This window comes from Ammodytes marinus (genome assembly GCF_949987685.1).
Source record: "Ammodytes marinus genome assembly, chromosome: 21".
NCBI classification, from domain to species: domain Eukaryota; kingdom Metazoa; phylum Chordata; class Actinopteri; order Uranoscopiformes; family Ammodytidae; genus Ammodytes; species Ammodytes marinus.
Genome location: NC_137225.1, coordinates 14477206 through 14498440, shown reverse-complemented (window position 1 = coordinate 14498440; position 21235 = coordinate 14477206). Strand labels below are relative to the sequence as shown.

The following is a 21235-nucleotide window of genomic DNA, read 5'->3' as shown; positions in this document are numbered from 1 at the left end:
TGCTTTCACTAAACTACATCTATAAGAATCTACTCTTTATGGCCAAGTAGATACAATAAACAATGGATTATAGTGTTTTAACCTGATTCATATGGTCGTAAAAACATACAGTGGGTGATTCTAATGCTTTCACACCATTCGTCATAGTGCAGATATTCAGGAACTTACCAAGAGTTCGTAGCAGAACAAACTGCATGCCAAGAGCAAAAGGCCTCTCCTGTTCATCAACAGACCTGAGAAGAGAGAAACGGCATGAAAATGAAAATAAGACACCAACAACCAGCTGATCGTCTGCTGTATCAGTAAGAGCAATGGAGGATAACATTTAGTTTAGTTTGGTTTATTTTGGTCATTTCCCAATTTATAGACCATACACTTGGTCAAGAAGCAACATAAAATGAATGCTTCTAGCGTTAAAAAAAGAAAAATCTAGAAAAGGTGTAGACTGAAGCCTTAGCTTATTACACCTACACCCTTTTAACATCCGTTATTTAGTCAGCTCCCTTTGCATTTTACGGATCAATGAAAGAAGGTAACAGAATCCAAGTATATACATTATCAAAACAAAATGTGTCTAACCAAAAATCCCAAACACATTTCATGTATACTCTGATGCTCAAATTCAGTTTTGTATTTGTAAATCATCTCGTGCCTTGCCTTGTGTTTAAATATTTTTTTTGAATTTATTGTTTGTTTTCAATTACTTTCAATTCCATTTCAAAGCAATGTGTCAGACAGACAGCGATGGGGACAGCAGTGTGTCAGACAGACAGCGATGGGGGCAGTAGTGTGTCAGACAGACAGCGATGGGGACAGCAGTGTGTCAGACAGACAGCGATGGGGGCAGCAGTGTGTCAGACAGACAGCGATGGGGCAGCAGTGGTACTGTTTACCTGAGTGTGACTATGATGGCGGAGGGCTGGGCACAGGCGGTGATGAGGGTGACGATGAAGAGGAAGACGAGGAAGGGGATGAGGGTGTTGCAGGTGCGGTCACACTTCCCCGACACGGCGTATCCGTTCTCGTTCAGGTAGGTTTTGACAATGACAAGCTGCAGCTGGTTGACCTGGCCGCCCGACGACGGAGTGATCACCTGTCTGCTCTGCACGCAGCCGCAGTCCGTGTAGTTCCTGATCTGGAATTTAAGAAGAAAAAATAATTGTCTTTTTATATTAAATCAATTCTGAAGCCAATTTAATTTAAAAAAGGCTAATGATATTGTAGCTACATTGAAAATTCCTCAAAGTTTAGACACACACACACACACACACACACACACACACACACACACACACACACACACACAGACAGCGGCTTTGTTGTGACGAGGACAAAGAATCTAGACTTCCTTTCCTCCTGTTGTAGGAATTTCCTTTGTGACATTGTTGTGCAGTCTGACACTTCCTGTGCTATGGGAGGAGAATGTACAGAGAACAAGTCTTTTTGATATTAGGATTAGAAGGCAAAGTTTTCTGAGATCCTCCTGTTTTTATATTCAACTTGAGGTATAACTGACTACACAGCAATTACTTCTGAGACGGCAAAAACTATTTAGCCTATTAGTGTAGTGGGCGAGTGTTGTGTGTGGTGGGTCGGGGTGTGTGTGTGTACGTGTGCTCACCCCGGTGCTGTCATTGCCCACGGTGCTGCATCCAGCCAGACAGGGGTTGAAGTAGGTGATGCCGTCAGAGCCGCAGACCGGAGCGTACTCATGGATCCTGCAGCCGCAGTTCACGTTGCAACTGCCCGTCAGGTTCCTGTGGGTCATCGTCAGGGTCGGACTACACACACACACACACACACACACACAATTTGGTTAGGAACAAGAGGGACAGCCCGTTTGCATTTGCTAGACCATACTACCACAAAACCACTCTTAAACCTGGATTCTAGGTGCTATTAACAGTGTGTTATTATCATTATATTTGGTTTCAGCAGCTAAAAGGGCCAAACTTCATGAAAATGATGAATGTATAGCACAGTATCTACGACTCATCAGTAAAACAGTGTTCCATATGGAGCAAAATGTAGTGTGTGAGCTGATTGAAGCTTCCAATCTCCTCTTGAATGTTTACTGTAGTCTCTGTGTCTCATGATTAATCTGCTGCACAAAATCCCTAAATAATTGGCTTGAATCCAGTGTGATGATAGAAGGACAGAGATGGAGGGAGGTTTGAGGAAGTGACTGGACAGGCAGTGTGGGAACAGTCACTCTAAGCCAAACAGGACTTTGGCTTCATCTGAACCAGGAGCAGTGGAGCGAGGCCTGGGTTTTCTCTGGGAGGCTTCACTGTGAGCCCTGCGGAACGAGCCCCTAACACAACAGCCTCAGAGAGACGCTGGCGCGCGCACACACACAATTCTGCCAAACAGGAAGTAAAAATATACATCTGCTTTTATGCCACTTTTTAAAATCTGTCGACCATCATTAAAGTGATCTCATTTTTATTTTAGTTTTCACAGGGGAAGCACATTTGGGCTTGTCCTGACATAACAGTGCCACATTCCAGACAGTAAGTGTGAGGAGGAGAGGGAGAGGGAGAGGGAGAGGGAGAGGGAGAGGGAGAGGGAGAGGGAGTGTGCATGTGCGTATTTGCATGCAAGTAAAGAGGCATCAGCCCTGCTTTGGGCTCACTGCACTGATTGCATATGTAGTTTTTCCCCCCAGCCTAAACCCTGGGCATCGCTGAACCCTCCAGATGTTATGTCACTGTGTGCAGTCTGTGCCAAACCCGAAGATATAAAAGAGTGTTTTTTCACTGCAGACAATTTTTTAAACAAAGTGCACTATGCAGATTCTGATCATTGGACAGCTTTATTTTGAAAATGTAAATCAAAGATGAGTACAGGGCAGCTTTCCATTTTGGCCTCTTTAACTGAACATAAGTTAATTTGCCTCTTGGCTCTGAAAAGGTTGAGGACCTTTTTTTTGTGGGTCAAATAGTTCCAAGTCTAGACTGGTGTTTGAGTTAAGACAAGTGACACAAGGGTGGGCTCTGGGCTGGACATTCCTCATGTGGGTGCTACCAGTGACTAGTGGACCAGTGCTGTTCATAATGAGCAGCCCCAGTGGCTCACACGTCTTGTTGACCCCTCTATAAACACCGGTTCAAACAGAGACTACAGTTAGTAATGGGTCAGCTATGGGGCTTTAAAGGGCACGCAGAGTATTTGACAGATAATCACTTTGATTAACGTAGTTATGTGAAAAGTTAATTTCACAGAGGTTTAGCCGTTTCACCTTTGTGTGTTCATTGAGTGAACTTCTGAGACGGTGCAGTGAGCTGTTCCACACAGCCTACAACATATGTTTTATAAATATATCTCTACTAGTATGACTATGCATGCAGAATCAATTCTTGAATTTGGATAAAAAGAGGCTGAAAATGTAGATTATTTGTACATTCATGAAAGCAGCATATAATATGATGAGATAAGATAATAATGCGGTCGATATGTGATGTGTTTGAAGTGAATTTCCCAAGGTCGCTCTTTGCATGGTGCCTCTGTGTGTGTGCGTCTGTCTGAATGAGTGTGTTCATAACCGTGTGTGTGCCAACAGACGTCCGCCCCGGGGCCTGACACATCGTATGACTGTCTGTTCACTCTGCTGATGTGGCGTTGAGCAGCGGCTTCAGAAATAGAGGCGGCAGAGATGCTCCGCAGCAGATGCCAGTGCGGCTAATTAGTCATTCACACTTCCAACAATACGCCACAACACAGGGAGGATGACGGACAGCCCGCGCCCTCCTCCAGTACGGTTGTATGTCACATATATAATCCCATACGCAAACAGTGGTAGAAGTTTAGAAACATACACAGATCTTGGTCTATAGGGTACATTTGTCCCTTACCCAGTGGTGTAGGGTATGTTGATGCCCCCTAAATTGATGCTCTCGCAGCCAACGATGAAGAGAGTGGAGAAGCAGAGCAGAGACACACCGCTGCAGATCATGGCCAGCTTAGCCGACTCTCTGGCGCCGAGCTTCAGCTTCTTGATGATGTAGCCCCCCAGCACAATGCCCACACCAGCACTGGGTACGATGATCAACCCTGGGGAGAGGAACCGGAGAAAAGAACGGTGGTGGGTGAGAGGCAAACTTCATATGTGTTGAAAAACAGCACAGGAATAGAACAGCTCATTTATGTTGTGAAAAAATGTCAACACTGAATTAATTACTGTGAAGCATGGCTGGTTGCGTGTACTTGGCATGTGACTAACAAGTGTTTAAAATCATGAAAAACATGTAGAAATGTCATGCCTTTATATGAAAGATTTTATGGTGCCTTGTTGGTCACAGTTGCTGGAAAGTGAAACATCAATCTAAAAATGGGACTTCCCCAGTTATAAGGTGCAGTATGCAGGTTTAAGGGGGGGGGGGGAATTGTTTACATTTGCAGAGCCTTCAGTTAATTTTACAAAGCATATTTTGTCCACACAAATTTTTTGTATTGCATGATTCTATCAATATCAATCAAATAATCAATAATAAATAATGAATCAATAATTGAAAACAATTTTTTGTCGAGGCACCTTGAACCAAATGTAAGGCTACAATATGTTTGTCATCAAAAATGTGGTCCCCCACTGCTGTAAACAACAGTGAAACGATGACTTTGCAGGTAGCTTTTTAACATCAATCAGTGTCCCAGGGATCCAATTTTCCTGTGAGGAAAGTTTGTTTATTCATTTTTGAGAAAATGCCTTAGAAAATGTTGACTTCTGATACACCCAAAGTTACATTGTGCACCTCTAAACTAAGAATAAACAACTTCAAAAGAGAAAAAAGGGACAAGATAAGAATTCGTTTCTGTATCAATGTGACCAGGCTAACACTACAGGCTACAAGTGAGTCATTTCAGGCGCTGCTACATGCTCACAGTCCACTAGAGCTAGCCTAATTGACAGCATGAAGAAAGGCAAAGCTTGCTGCCGGCAGGAGGATTGACCGGGTGGAAAGTGTCATGGAGCGGGAGTTAAGGCCGGAGGAGGCTGCACGTGGCCAGCCCTCGAGCCTAGCCACAGGCGCTCGCGGCCGGGTAACGAGCTAGATGGGTCCAGGCAGCGAGCGGGGGCGGAGGGTCGTCAAAGCTAGAGGATCAGCATAGAAGTGATCCAAGTACACAGACACGGCATCTGGTTTTTCCTTCAACTGTATTATGTGTTTGTGTGCGTGTGAAATACAGAGACCAAGAGAAAGTCAGAGAGGGGGAGAGAGAGAGATAGGATTCAGTGTCTCTTTGAGCACGCCCAGTGAGGCAACAGACATCTGTAGTATAATATGATGCTGTTAAGTGCATGCTTCTGTGCTAAATTCTTGTGCTTTCTGCGGGATTAAACATGTATCGAGCCTGACCAGATATCATATCACAGTGACATACAGTACGCACACACACGATTTACACATGTTATCTGGATTAACAGCTACACTGCAGGTTATTTTGTCTGTGGTTATTTGATAAATGTGTGCACTTTGCATGTATGCATGCATGTCAGTTCTAATCTATAGAGATCCTACATCAAACAAGCCTCGACTCTCCTGACTCTCCTTTTCTTACTGCTTGCAATTGTCAGCTGCAGCTTGTACAGCACAGACAAAGAAGAAAAATGCACACAGGGACACACAGAAGAAATAATAGAAAAATAAGAAGAATGGAAAGTGCATACTTGAAAGGAACAGGGACTGTGATTAGGATAGGAACCAGAAAGAGGGGGGAAAAAGTCAAAGAAACAGCGAGCAGAGAGCAGCAACAGCAGTCGAGGGAGGCGTGTTACAGGGTTATTTCTGGAGCAACATCTAATGAGCATGTAGCAGTGTAGCACCTCTTTAACAGGGCATGATACTGACTCATCGAGGTGCTAATTTCCACATTACCATTTATTTCATTTTGACAGCTTTGGTTTCATTCTGGATCTGGTAAAGTATCCAGGATTTGTGAAAGATACATTTCGTGAGGGACATTGTTGAAACCTGCATCAACTGATTTATTTTTTTTAATTTTTTTTACTTAAATTACTTTTTCGTCTGTTTTACTCTTTGGTTCTGCTTTTAAATAGCAGCTCAAATGTGGCTGATTAGGTTGGAGAGTCTGAACCAAGAATGTAAAGATTGAGCCAAAACAATGAGCTGAAAAATGCTATAACGTTAGAGCTAATAGGGGATCGATCATTCTCCTTGTGGACATCGTAAGGAGTAACCCATTTTAGCTTACACTACAGCCATTTGACTCATTGTTGATATAAAATGATCCATTGTAGCAGCTTTAAGCTTCAACTTATACAAATAATGCAAATCTGCTAAACTAATGACATCAGACTCAACTGTGCTACTATGTTTAGTGCCAGTTTGCAATTGTAAAGTCTCCTTAGACTTTTTTAATCAACAAAGAGCAATGTTCAAATAGTTAACTGTAGGGTTGTAATGTCATTCAATAGAAAAGTTAGATGTATGTTTTTCTCTTGCAAAGTCTTTTGTGAGTCAAAGTTCTTGAATATCAACTTCTCTTGCTGATAGCTAATCTTCACTGATTTGGGATTGCTAGAAAACGGTCTCCAACTGAAAGCAAATCAAACTCTGCTGGTATTCCCTCATAATGTCAAAACACTATCTATGCAAACAACACCCAAATAATGTATTAACACATGCTCAAACCCAGGTGTCATTCCCATTCTATCCCCCCTTATCAGAGTATTGTCACATTTGTTCTGTCCGTCTGTCTGCCTGAGGGAGCACCAACAGGGGAGCCCTCTCCTCCTCCTCCCGCTCCTCGTAAACCATCATCAAATCCCGCCAGTCTTGGCATCGTTTGGGTAGCCACGGCAACCGCACCACCCGTTTCGCCCTTACCCCTTGTATCCTGGCAACAGGCAGATGAGATGAGGCAATAGTATTGTCTATGTGGGGGTTCGTATGCGTGTGTGTAGAGGTGAACATATGGTTGTCAGTAGAATACTTGGAGAGACACACACGCTTCATAAGCCTATCTGCACTTTCAATCACTCCTTGCTGCAGTCATTATGCTACACAATCAGTTGTGTAATAGCACCAGTGGCTCAGACACTACTGATAGACTTGAATGGTTCTTTGTACATCCAACATATGTGGTGTACAAATTCCAGGCAGAGCAGAGAGGGGGGGGGAGGGGAAGAGAGAGAGAGAGAGAGAGAGAGAGAGAGAGAGAGAGAGAGAGAGAGAGAGAGAGAGAGAGAGAGAGAGAGAGAGAGAGAGAGAGAGAGAGAGAGAGAGAGAGAGAGAGAGAGAGAGAGAGAGAGAGAGAGAGAGAGAGAGAGAGAGAGAGAGAGAGAGAGAGAGAGAGTGAGTGAGTGAGTGAGTGAGTGAGTGAGTGAGTGTATGTTCACATTATGATGAATGCGTGTTGGTTGGGGGCTGTAATAGAAGCTTATCATCACTGAATGAAAGTCGGCGAGACGGCATGACTCATAGCTCTGCCCTTCGACTGTGAATCACTGCGAGCACGTGGAGAGGGGAGAACAAATGTGAGCTTAGAATGGTTCAAACTGATGGTGCCTATAGAACATGCTGTCCACATGTACAAACACAACAAACAAAGACGCAACAAATAATAAACACACAATTTCTTCTGCTATGGATAGCCGATTTTAAAATAACGGTTGCTGAGATGTGTGATTATTTCAAAATGATGAATCAATCAGTTGATAAATCAATTGGTCCCCAGACATTGAGACAATTATGTGTCCGATACATTTTTAATGATGCACTGCATTATCACAGACAAGACTTACCGGTGTATATGCTGGCGTTGGAGGCGGGGATACCAAACTGGGACTCGATAAACTTGGGGATGAAGGTGATGAAGGCGGTGACGATGGCACACTCTGCCGTGTAGGACAGGCTGACAAACAGAAAGGTCATGTTGCTGAGGATCCTCAACGCTGCCTTTGGGAGGTCTAGGTGGGGGACAAGACAAGACTTTACGAGGATGCTGTAATTAAAAACACCATCAGTTGTTTTAATTTGCCTTTCACTCCTACATAAACTGAACTCAATGATATCATCAGAAAAATTCCCGCACTGGAGACCTGTAATTAAGAGAAATACAGAAATAGATGCATCTGTAACCCCAATAAACCTTGTAATAATAACCTGAGGTAATAATGCAGTGGAGTTAACAACATCCTTTAATGTCTCTGAAACGGACACACACACACACACACTTTTGATATGCATTCAACCATGTCTCATTACATAAATACATAAACACACAGATGCTCCTAGTAGCCTGAAACCCGATCTTAAGAAATTAATGTAGCCACCAGCAAGTGTGCTATACTGTACAATGCAAGTATGATGCATCTCTGCATCTCTGTTGCCAACCCCAACCAAACCAAGCTGTGCAAATGCAGCCTGAAATGCCGTCCTCCTTGCTTTATCATAACAAGGGCGAGCATGCCCTTTTCGTCTGGCTTTAGGATAGTGTCTATGAATACATTGTTTGACGTGATGCCCTCTCATCCAGTCACTCTAGAGTCATAAGGTCAAACTGTACAGTACATTACTGTTACCAGGCAGAATCCAACTGTTTTTAGCGTTTGCTGTACACAAGCACTTTGCACTGGCTGACAACAACCAAAAGTGGTAGGAAGCACCATATGTCATTTTCTCTCAAAAGGAAACGAGTGCTGTATAATTTTCCAAATCGAACTGATGGGGGTTCAGTTTTTTTTTTCACAAGGCACTTCAGCAGGGCAGATGCTTGCCGTCATGGCAACTCACCTGAACAACTTTCTACCAAATCATGACATCACCATGCTGTCCATAAACCAACTCCATGAGGGCTTAAATGTCTGTTTTCACAAATAAATTTAAACCAAATATGTCAAATGCATTCCACTTATTACATATGAGAATCCATCTAATACAACCATCAACCGTTTTAGTTTTTTACATCTCTTTGTGCACTGTGGCACGTACACAAAACTTCCATCCAGCAAAGGGTTATCTGGGATTTTGGGAGGAATTGGCTTAAAGGGTTATGTAAAACCTGCACATCTGCCAAGCTAATCAGCACAGCTGCAGCAGGTCGGGGCTGGATGGTGTGGGGACTGGTGAATTTAGTCTTAAATGGCTACATTCAGTTTTCCATTTACCATTTCTTTGAACCAGTTTTTCAAGGTCCCATCCCAACATACTGTTTAATAGAGAAACATAAGAATAGGGGAGAGTGGGGTAAAGTGAGACACATTTTTCATTTGCTCCCCTCTAAGCCATACCAGCTGAAATGAATCATCAGTAAAATGTACACATTTCCCATTAATTCAGGATGTTTCCTAGCAATGGAAATGATCAGAATTTATTCAGGACGAAGGGCAGTGAAAATATGATTGTTTTCAAACAAGTTGTCCTGTGTCTCACTTTAGCCCAGCTTAGGGGTAAACTACCTCTCTTAGCAATTCAGGCTAATCAGTTAGCATCATGACATGGTTTCATAGGTAAGTAGTTCATCAACTTGAAGGAAAGAAGTTTTTCTACCTGAATCAATTTGTTTTGGCACAACAGTTGATTAAGTTGACACCAAGAAAAATTACTTTTACATGCAAAAAATAAAAAATAAAAAAGGGGGGAAAAAACATGCTTACAACAGCACAATGTGGTCATATCCTTCATGGCCAAGGGTAAATGGGAGGGTCTTGACAAACAAAATGCTCACATGACCAAAAATGTGTTCCGTTGCCTAGATACAGGGGGTGTCTTACATTACCTGATGTCTCACATTACCCCGTTCTCCCCTATTGGGAGAAAGCAGAAGGTGATTTTAAGGCTTCTATGTTGTGTCTAGCTTTTTGCATTTGAAAAGTTTGCCTTTAAAGTCATTGCCAGAAACCCAAGGTTGTAAAAACAAACGCTGTTCTCAGGGTCACTGGAACATACTACCTCTTTCATCTTAACAAGCCTGGGGCCAGAACTTTCTGGAGAAGGTTTGACAGAATGGGGATCTCCGCAAATCTACAGGGATCTCAGATTGGAGTTGATCTATCTGTACATTAAGAGAGGAAGCTGTTGTAGTTGGGAAACCTGGTAAGGGTGTCCCTCAAAAGACCCAGGGACATGTAGGAGGGACTACATTTCCACACTGGCCTTGAGCAGGAGCAAATTGCTGTTAAAGCCGACTTTGTTCTCTCGCCCCTCTTACATTCATGGTGAAAAATACAAAAGGAAGCCGTTATTAGAGCCTTTCAAACCAAAATATTAAGTTTGGGTTGTTAAGATTATTAGCATTCAACCTCAGGCTTAGTTATTTCTGTGTAGTCCATTTTTTCTCCCACTCTCTCTCTCTCTCGGTAAGTGTGTTCGGTCTGTCGTGGGCCACATTTGGGTATAGTCAGACTTTTGGGAGGGCAAGCATTTGAACTTTACTGTCTGTCATAAGGTTATCATAGGAGTTTCCTCTGTCTCAGGATGTATGTTAGGTGGATTAGTTTTGCCTTTTATTGGGGATGTTATTTATGAAGCAGGCCAGACTAAGTGGGGACAGCACTGGGGCATTGGTTTGGGGTTAGCTGTCTGAGCACCAAATGAGCTCATCTTGTAGTAGGTTCGGGAAAATGTTAATATCTGTCAGACTCAGCGCTACCTCAGATCTAAAGTTTGAATAGAATAGTGACGCTAATTATTTGATTCCTGAGGATCTGGGCCGTAATCTTGTCTGGAGGGGGGACAGATGGCAAGGTCCTGTTGATGTCTATGGCAGCTGTTCTGTCTAAATCAGAATGTCCACTGGTTCGCAACAGTTGCCACCCTTTCTTTAGGGGTGGATTTATTTGATGACTCAGTTGAATTGCTTTATCCATTTGCTTTTGAGAAAACATTCCTTTTTGAGTAGAGCCAGGCAATCAAAGCATATAATTTGTTCTACGTTATCTGTGAATGCACGGTAGCGCATACCAACTATAATAATGTTGACCCTTAACTTAAGTTTATATAAATCTTTCAAACAGACAACCGATACGAACATTTAAATGGATGAAAATGTATTCGCTGAATAGATAGATAGACGAATGCTTTGGCAGGACTTACTGGCAGGATTCTTAGACAAACTATGCATTTTATTTCTATGGACTTTTTAAAACAACAGAGCTAATAGTGATTCTGCCAGTATAGAAGTTAAGCAACTTCCTTACCATATATCAGAACTTAAGTTTCAACAGTGTTTGGATGGAGTCGTATCTTATTTGCAAGAAATTGATTAAACTACTTAAGTTTAGAAAACAAAAGTATCAGTACGGTCAAATCCAAGACATTTTAAGAATGACTTGCAAGCAGCAGTTTCTGGAACATTCTATGATCTGAAGGGCATAAAGATCCCTAGTGAAATAAGCCACAGTGCAGTGCAGCATATCTCTTAGAGAAAGTTGCTGAATTTGTGCTATAGAGAAAACACACACACACACACACCTCTGTAGAAGGACACAGCACAGCACTAAAACAATTGACTGATTCAAAACACTGTATTGACGGAGTCTGCAAAATTGGCCAAAGTTTGCACAACAGCCCAAAAAAACCTGCTGGGGAAAGTTAAACAGCGAGGACGGCTACCACTGGTCTAAGAAGTTAGAACGCATTTATGCTTACAACGTGTGTTTTATCTGCTTTCCAGGACACAGTTGTGTATGGGCTGCGCTGGGTTGTATACAAAAGCATGTATCTATGAGTATGCACTTCTTTTAAATACATGTTAAGAGTTTGCTTTAGTCACTTTGAATGTAATAAAGAGCATGAGAGGAAACACGTATGCTACAGTTTTGCTCTGCTGCAGTGTCTTCTCTTGTGTGTAGTAGAACATGACTGCCGTCTCCCGAGAGCTCATTTAAAAAGAGAGAGTGGGAGAGAGCTGTCTGACAGAGAGGAGAAATATCAGACGAGCAAAAACAGGGAAACACTGGCGCAGAATTCAGCCTAATAAGGGGGTCTCTCCCAGAGAAAAAAAACAAGGGATTCCTGGTATATCTAGCTCAAAGACATAAGAAAATGCACATGGCTGCACACGGGGCAGTTTTTATACCAATATCTATCTCTTACGTTCATAATTTATAGAATCTTGTAGTTGAAGAATGCATGATCTTTTTTGGGAAGTAAAATGGTACAAAATGTACCAACTTAAATAGAAATCAAGTTGCAAAGCTTAAAGTCTTCAACTGGCAGCGATGAAGAGTGACCTTATTGCCATGTTTACTATTACTTCCCTAAAGTAAATAGAACACACTGTCTTCAAACTGCCTGTGTGTATATAATGAATTACCTGCTTCATTAGTCAACGGTGTGGACAGCCTCCTTTTCTTCATCACAAATCGATCACATCTTTAAATGAGATATCAATGGAGTGTGTCCACTATTAGACAAGACGAACTAATCCTGGTCATTGATTGGATTACGGGCCATTGTGTACATCAATAGGCTCACAGTTCCTGTATTATGCAAAGTAGTACCCGAAAAAGATGGCTGATATTATCCCGTTTGCTCACCTTTGATGTCCTTTCCAAAGCCCATGGAGGAGGTGACGTTCTGCCCTTTGCCGCTGGTCTTTTCCTTCATCATGTCGTCGTCACTGGACACGTCCCCGGGCGAGCCCATCTTTTTCTTCTTCCTCTTCTTGTGGCGTGGAGGCAGCTTCTTGGGGAAGGCGAACATGGGGAAGATGACCAGGAGCATGGCTACGGAGCACAAGAGGAAGCCACTCCACCTGAAGAATTGAGGAAAACAGATGGATTGTTAAGGCAGCTAACGGATTGATCATTTACACATTTGTCAGGCAGCACAGATGGTAAATTGCGTGTTTACCAGTTGCCAATAAAGCGAGGGTCACTCTGGTCGATGTTGACTACGGTTTTGGGGTCGACGTAGAAGCCAATGAGGACGCCTCCCAGGAGGTAGCCAGCTGCAGGTCCCAGGGCTCCCATCACATACATGATGGCTAGAAAGAAACACATATAGCATAGTCAGAAGAAATGTCCATAGTTGCGTCACAGCACACACTGCTTTCCAAAATGGACATAGAATAAATGATTTGTACTTTATGATAAGCATGAAACCTAAATTAAAAAGGTGCACTATGTAACTTTGGGTGTGTCAGAGAAGTGAACATTTTGTAAGGTATATTCACACAACTGAACACAATTCACAACAAAACAAACTTTCCTCACAGGAAAATTGGATCCCTGGAACACTGTTTAAAGTTAGAAAGCTACCTTAAAATGTACTGTTTAAGTGTTGTTGTTGTTTACATCAGCAGTGCCCACAGTTTTGTTTGCATACATATTGCAGTCTTGTGTTTGGTTCCTTGTGCCTCAAAATCATTTAGTTTTGATTTGTGACGATAGAGTTATTCAATACTAAGAATTCCATGTCGAGAAAATGCGTTTTGTAAACTACGGTAACTGCATGCTTTGCAAACGTAAACAAATCCCCCTCCTCTGAAACGGCACCGTGCACCATTAACTCATTATTAAAAACAGGAAGAAAGCCTTATTTTTTTCCCACTTTCTTTCTTCATTGATGCTTTTAATGACCCACTGCTTCCGGTGACTGTTCAAATCATCAGACCTGTGGGAGCTGTTCATTACCCATGATGCACCTTCCACCACATTAAGAAGACCAGGGGCCTATCCGAAAACTCTTTTTTGCATAGGAAATTTCCTTTCCTATCGAGATGACCCGGAAGTGCTCGGCAGATAGGTGAATCCGAATAACCAAAATGCATAGGAAAGGAGCCTCGATTCATCCTTTAACCCTCCTTTAGCATAGGTTACTCCTGACCAACCTTTGCTAAAGGAACGTAGATAGTGGTATCCCATAATCCTTTACGGCGGCAATATTTAAAGCAACAAGCCACCGAAGGAGTTTACCGACTCTACACGAATACGAACGAGAGGCAAAACAGAAGAGAGAGGAGAAGAGAAGAGAGGAAGATTTAATTCAGCTAAAACAAAATACCCCCCCCCCCCCCCCCATTAAGATAATAAAGAACTCATAAAAGACCAATCATAATTTAGTTATTTTCGTAGCACATAATTTACACCATAAGAAAATAAAATACCAACTTCACATTTAATGAAGTTACTGGGGGCAGTTAATTTCAACATTAACACAAGTGTAGCCTCTTTTTATTCCACATGTGAATTGGGATATAAGGGAGTGATTCTCACTCTGTTGGCGACAACCTGATTAAAATCAATATGAAAAGAACACATGGATCAAACGAGCGCTTGTTGTAGTCAATTTTCGGAGAATAGTGTAGTTTCACGCTAGTGACTCACGTCAGCAATACTCGCCGTCGCGCAATGACGTCGGTTAGGAAAGGTGGAGTCGAATTCATTTGAAACAGCGCTGTCCTTTCCTATGTTCGATAGGAAGCACCTTTCATCTCTCCTTAACCCCGATGACGTTTAGGGGTTAAGGCATAGGAAAGGAGGCTTATAGGTAAGGAGATTGGACTTTTCGGATAGGCCCCTGCTCTGACAGAGACCAGTGGGAACTCTCCACAAGCCCCGAGGTCATTTCTCACAGCTTTTGAAGCCCACTAAAGGTGAGTTCCATCACGTTCCATCACTGTGCCACAGGAAGGGAAAACTCATTAAAGTTAGATAACCTGGAATTGGACAAGTGGGAAAAGCTCCCGCGGACATCCAGCAGAGAGACGCGAGTCAAAGCCATTTACCAACTTGTAGTCAGGGTGCAAACCTTTCTATAATTACACCTGGAACATTGCCCCTAGCTGTCATTAGGGTGGGAGAGTGTGACTGGGAGGGATTGGCTCTTAAAATGGGTGTGTGTGTGTGTGTATACGCATTACTATTCAGCTAGGGATTAAATCATTTACAACCACAAGTAGACACACAGCAAAATTATCCTGTTCATCTAACTTTTGTCTTTTTATCTCGTCACTTTTTGCCGTCACTAAACCTTATCAACAGTGTGTGTTTAGCATCAGGTGTGCTGCGTGTCCAGACCAACACTTAACTGTCCCATCTCAGGTCAGAGTACATAACAAATGCATTACACACACACACACTCACTTCTTGTCCATCAACAAAGTTTGTTTTTGTCACAATCTCAAAGCTCACAAGCCATTTCATCTCACTCCGTTTCACTGAGACCTCTAAGCTATTTCTCAAGCCAATGTTTCAGCTATCCCACCACAATTTGTATATAGCATTCTTACATAACAAGAGGTTTGCATCCGTTCCTGCCCTCATATTTTCATCACAATACTGTTTTTGGACATCCCTTTCCACCCTAGAAGCCCACATATGTTCACTACCCCTGTGGCTCCAATAATGTCCCAAAGCTCGAATGCATCTAATTAAATCATGGTTTCTTTAAACAAAGCCATTGAAAAAAAAAAGAAAATATTCCTTTGAGAACAAAAGGCCCTTCAACAAATCCTCTTATCAGCGTAAAGCAGAGACACACACACACACACACACCAATGGTCAGTGATTCCATTGGCTCCAACGGCTCTGGTGATCAGCCTTGTTACAAGTTTTTGCACAGATACAGTAAGTGCATGTGATGCAAAAAAAAACCAGTGACCAGTGCATACATTTTAAAATATATAAATCATGTTTGTGCAAACAAGCAAAGCATGTGTGTTGCATGCGAGCACAAGGGTCTGTGGCAGTTTTTCCTATAAATCTACACAAGCAGACATGAATCACTTCTCTAAGCACCCAAAGCAGGTGTCCGTCACTCTTTCACTTCTTCTGCCTGTTCCTTCGTTTCCCTCGCGTATCATATTTCATCTTTTTAAGTCTTTTCACCCAGGCCATTTGTAATATCCTGCTGCCTGGAGAGTCAATTCACCGCAGCAGTCAAACCGTTACACAATGTAACTGGATATATCACCAACCAGAGACAATAAACAATTCATTATAGTTGGCAAGGACGGCAAGAGGTCCTATCTTATTATCTCCATCTTCGAATTAAAAACGTCTCACAAACCCTGGGCTAGTGAATCATGCTTTTGTGGTACATGGCAAAATCATTTCCATCAATTTAGCACGGAACATGGGCTGCAGTATAAAGGCTGGCTATATGCGATAATGCCAGACTAGACAGTGACAACAAAGTTTTAAGATGGGGGGGTTTCATAGAGTGCGGGGGTCCTGGAAATTAAATCTTCTGCCTCATGTTTGAGTTTCAGACCTATCTTCCAATTCACAATGATGTCACAACTGTAAATCTGGCCATTCTTAAACTGATCCCCTGTAGTTTCAAGCAGGTTAATCATGGGAAAATGATTGGTCGGCTCTTGGGAGTGCCAGATAGAGAAAGGCCTTTTCAATGAACCATCTTCATCACATCAACTTGCAAACTGCTGACCCTTCCTCATCCAAAATATAACACACCGTCATTTTAACACACCCTGGCTTAAAGCAGACACACTGGGTGCATCCAGCCGGTCAATCGTCGGGCAAGAAGGGTACTATGGCTGCCCTCCAATCTTCATCGTCCCTTTTCTTGGACAGCCAGGCAGGCCGGGCAATATTTTATCCCCCTTTAGGTGATCATGGAAGCGCCTGTCTTGCCACTCCATTCATCACGTTAAATGTGTTCTGCCCGATTGGAGGACGGAAGGCTGTCATAAACCGTGCCTGACTCGTTGCCCTACGCTGCCCGCTTGGCACCATGCCGGGATATTTAGGGATGAAGGGATTGGAAGGCTGGGGCTTCGGTTGAGGGATGAAGGTCGGCCGGTCGGGGTAGCGCCATCGAGTTGAGGAATATTGCTGGCACAGCAGCAGCGCTCCATCACACACAAACACGCATGCTGCGGGGACATACGCCAGTGGAGTGAAGGGGGCACATGCCAATGAAGAACGCATGGCGCGCCACAGGCTCACTTTACTCAATTACGGAATAGACCTTTACCAGCAGCAAGTGAAGGACATACAGTACATTAAAGGCTTCATATGGCTGTGTGGTGGAGGTAATGGATGAGGGGATCTCCATTGCGTTTATTGGCTTTCGACTCTTTATATTGTACACAGTCAGCATCTAAACCACCCAGTCTGACTTTCAATACGTGTTGAGGTAATTTTTCTTGCTGACTTTCTTATTTGCATTAGACATGCATGAAGAGATACAAATTGAGGATGAAGTCACAGAGCGTGCAAGCTAACATGGTACAAGCAGAATCCAATATTAGCAACAAGATATTGATGAGGTTCGAGAACATTTTTTTTGGCTTTGGGGGCAAAAAAAACAAAACTAATTAGCACGCACATGAGCAAAGAAAATAAATGATCATAAAGCACCAATCAATCAGTGACTTTAACGTCCACCAAGGTCAACCCCTCTCTATCAAATACACACATGGACACGGGGCAGGGGAGGTTCAAGGGCATCAAGGATAAGAGTGAAGGAGGGTTATGGTTACAGTTTTATAGTGCATCATTGACCCCAATTTAATGTCTCAGCTACAGTGTCTGTGATGGATGGACACGGACCGGTGGTGTCAGGGATTAGAAAATGAGATTTACTCTACAATAATCCAAAAGGAGAAAGTCCATATAGTGGGGATATGGTAAGAAATAAAAATAAAACTGGGAGAAAGGTGTCAGGTAGAGAAAGCGGAGACAATGAAAAAACAGATGGGTTAGGAAGAAAGAGTATAACATCAGAGGAGAGGGGGGAGCGAGAGTAAGGAGGAGTGAAGGAACATAAAGAAACAGAGGGAGAGGAGCCAGGCTGCAGTCTGTGTAGTGACTGATCCTGCTGTGTGTAACAGTGATAAAGCCTGCTCAGCAACATCCCTCTCACATCTAACCTTCAGGGACCTGGCGCTGCTCTGTTGTCTCCACTCTTGCCTCCTCCACACTCTGTATAAGAGCTCTGTCTGTATTCATGAGCTGGACACACTCATTCAAGAGCTGACAGGAATGAATGGGGAGACAGAAAGAGAATGGCAGCAAAGAGCAAAAGGTGGTGTCCATTAGAAGTATGATTACAAGAAGAAGGTAATAGCATAGGTGGCTGCCGACGATGCCATTGAATTGGTGAAATTATCTTCATGGCTTGACTTGCAACCGCCACCTTGCTTACCAAGATTACAGCTTCTGCAAAACAATTAATCAAAAGTTATTCTGGGATGTATGGCACCCAACTTCTTCAACAGTAGCCTCGACTATGAATGGAATTCAAGCCAATAACAATAAAATGGCGTCTGCCCCCCAACCTCTCCTGACCTTATGGTCTCCTCACCGCTCACCCCACACAGAGCAGCAAAGAATGAAAAGTGAACACGGACCAGATGAGAGAGCACATCGCATCTTATGGAGCGGCTCCCTGGTGGCCAAACTCATTACAGCAGATTAATGATTTGATTTAATAACGTGGGCAAAATAAAAGGATAAGAATTTCACTGCCTTGTCAGAACATTGCAGGGTTGTAAGGTTGAGGCTGCAAAACAACGCCCCAGTGTCAGGCAGCCCTTTTATCACTTCTGCATTTGCACACACACCGACAGGACATTCGGCACAATGTGTGTGAATATGCAAGTGTGTTTATGTTTACGGGCAAGCCATGCGCAGTAAGTCTCATTTGTTTTGAGATTTGTTTCTCTCTTGTCCCTCTCCTGCCATAAAGGCTGCTGAGGTATGAGCCTGGCTCTGTAATCCCTTCTCTGCTCTCTGACTGGAAACTTAGTTTCACTGAATTATGGAGCGCTCCACCTGGCTATTAGCCTACAAAGCCCAGGCAGCCTCCAAACAAGCCTGGGAATGGATGGCAGACAGCAACTACTGCGACCTTGGATTTGTATTCAATGAGTTACTCCGGAGCCGTCTAATCCCTGAAAGATGCAATCACATTGTCTTCTCAGCATTACTCAAGGGCCGTGTCACGCTGATTTATGTGACAAGCATTAGCTATTCACTCTGACCTAAGGTAAAAATTGATTTCAACACCTCCTGTGCGAAGGAAGAAAAGAACAGTCTAAATGAGCTATTCAGCTTTATTTAATATCTACTTGATTTGAAATGTCAGCACAGACACACACACACACACACTTCAGAATTGCGATATGCTGCATTATACGGTCCAGCCCAGTGTCCAAAGCTCCTTTGGGAAGTGTAGCTGCAGCTGAGAACCTTATGATAGATGATCTATGCGGTTGCTGCTGTTAGAAAGAGAACAGAGAGAGAGGGACAGTGCTCCATGTATCCCTGTGTTGTGGGGATCAATTCAGTCATGTGACCTTACCCAAGCCGAGAGACAAGAGGAGGAAAAATAGACAATGAAACAGAGGAATGAAGGCATTGTCATGGCAAAATGCTGACATGGCAGTGTCTTCTTACAAGTCCTAACCTTACAGTTTTACTCAGAGGGCATGCACTGGGACTGTGGCCTGACGCAGACACACGCACGCAATTCCAGGCCCAATTCTACTGTAACCTGCATTGTATATCGGCATGTCTTAAAATGTGACACAGCAGCACCTCAGTGAATTTGAACACTGTAACAATAAAGCATTAATGAAATGTTTTATGTTTTTGAGTTCAATTTGGAAAGGAAGATTAATACACTCTGGTATCCAAAATCTCTCTCATAAAAAGGCAAGTTAGAGACCAGCCTGATGTGTGCAGTTATTCTGTGGAAGCTTTAGCTTGGTGTCATTTGCATGTGATATGATGAAGGTAAACACAGCGAGCGGCCGTGCATAACACCGCACTTTTCAAATCAGAGGCTGCAGGTTTCCTAACATCTGTCATCTGTATCTGTCCTGCTGCCTTCAGCTGTCTGCGAACATGTAATGATCTGAAGGATAAACTTTATATACAGTATAAAGCAGCTTTATAAATAAGATTTAATGAATTCTAATTCATGCATAGATGAATGCAGACTGATTTACTAGCATTTTCATGTTCTCACCATATAAAACATTTGTTATGGGTTATTTAAATGCATCCACTGGCTAGTCATTTTTTCAATTCAATTTATAAGGCCAAGGAAAGAGGTGGGTAGTACAGCCCAGGGGGTGGAAATGAACAAGAAAAACTGATAGAAAATGGTTTCTATTAAGTAAGAGATAGAATAGACACAAACTCACTAATTCCCACCAAATCTGACATTAAGAAATGAACAGAGAAACGATATACACACATTTGTGAATTTGTGTCATTAGATGGGTGGTATTGGTAACGTGGAATGATAATCCTGATCCACCCCCCTAGCCATTACCAAACATTAGCTGCCTCACATGCCAGTGAATCTGAACAACCACACCGGAACATAATAGAACCAAAATAGACACAGGCCGATGAAAGTCAAACAATAACCTTGCAGCTGGACTGCACCAGTATGTTGCAAATTGACCGAGGAGTCATTTGCCATGTGTTATTAAGCTGGTGGATATTGTCTATGTGATAATAACATAAACATGCAGATTTGGCTTTGCAGTGGCACACCAGTTGGTTTAGCGCCACCATTCTGTTTGGGCACCTGAATAGAGCACGGCCCATTGCAGGTCTATAAATATGGCCCAGCATTTGTGTGCATACAATTTCCAGGAAAACAGTGTGAACTTTAGACGCTGCAAAAGACAACATCTTTTCTATTACAGTCTCATGGTTGGGTGGTAAAGATAAGTATGAAGTTCAGTTTGTCCCATGGTACAAAGCGCTGTAAGATGCGGGATATGGTGAGTATCTTAATGAATCAAGTACAGTCAAGACTTTGATCCTGGTGTGCAGTCAGTACAGGCTGGTACGGGCAGAGAGAGTAAAGACTTTATCAGCCCGACACGACTTCTAAGAACCATATGAACACAGCAACATCAAAGCGCCTCAGGCCACCCATTAGACTTCTGTACCCATTTTCCTCCAGGCATTACGGATATAAGCCCTTTAGACATGACTGTTCACGAGGGGAGCGAAAGACTCGATAATCATCTTAAGACTGCCTTTGCCATTCCTCCCCCTTCCTACAGTGCTCTTCTGTGCTGCAAACTTTGACCTAGTGACCTTGTCTCTCATCCAGATGCAGGTCATGTGCTGCATTATTGATGATACACGGGGGTTGGCACACTGAAAGGGCAGGTGAAGATGCAACTACTGTGCATGCTCGACTAGAGCGATAGGATTCTGCCACCCTTTTGAAAGAAAAGAAGCAGGAATGGTGTCCTCTTTCAAAGGCTCATCACTGCAGGATAGTTATGCCCATATCTTGGTCATGGTGCAAGAAAAAGCCAACGTGCACCG

General features: G+C 42.9%; 1 protein-coding gene across 2 annotated transcripts in view; it reads right to left on the bottom strand.

Moving 5' to 3' along the window:
- The window catches only part of slco5a1 (solute carrier organic anion transporter family member 5A1), a 38430-nt gene that overhangs the window by 4566 nt on the left and 12629 nt on the right, over positions 1 to 21235 (bottom strand). For both annotated transcript variants that reach the window (XM_080050278.1, XM_080050277.1), the window contains exons 3-9: positions 12819 to 12951; positions 12503 to 12720; positions 7766 to 7930; positions 3855 to 4053; positions 1622 to 1781; positions 894 to 1135; positions 169 to 233 (exon numbers count right to left, since the gene is read on the bottom strand). In XM_080050278.1, the coding sequence (XP_079906404.1) occupies positions 169 to 233; positions 894 to 1135; positions 1622 to 1781; positions 3855 to 4053; positions 7766 to 7930; positions 12503 to 12720; positions 12819 to 12951 (1182 nt within the window). The remainder of the gene's footprint in view (positions 1 to 168; positions 234 to 893; positions 1136 to 1621; positions 1782 to 3854; positions 4054 to 7765; positions 7931 to 12502; positions 12721 to 12818; positions 12952 to 21235) is intronic.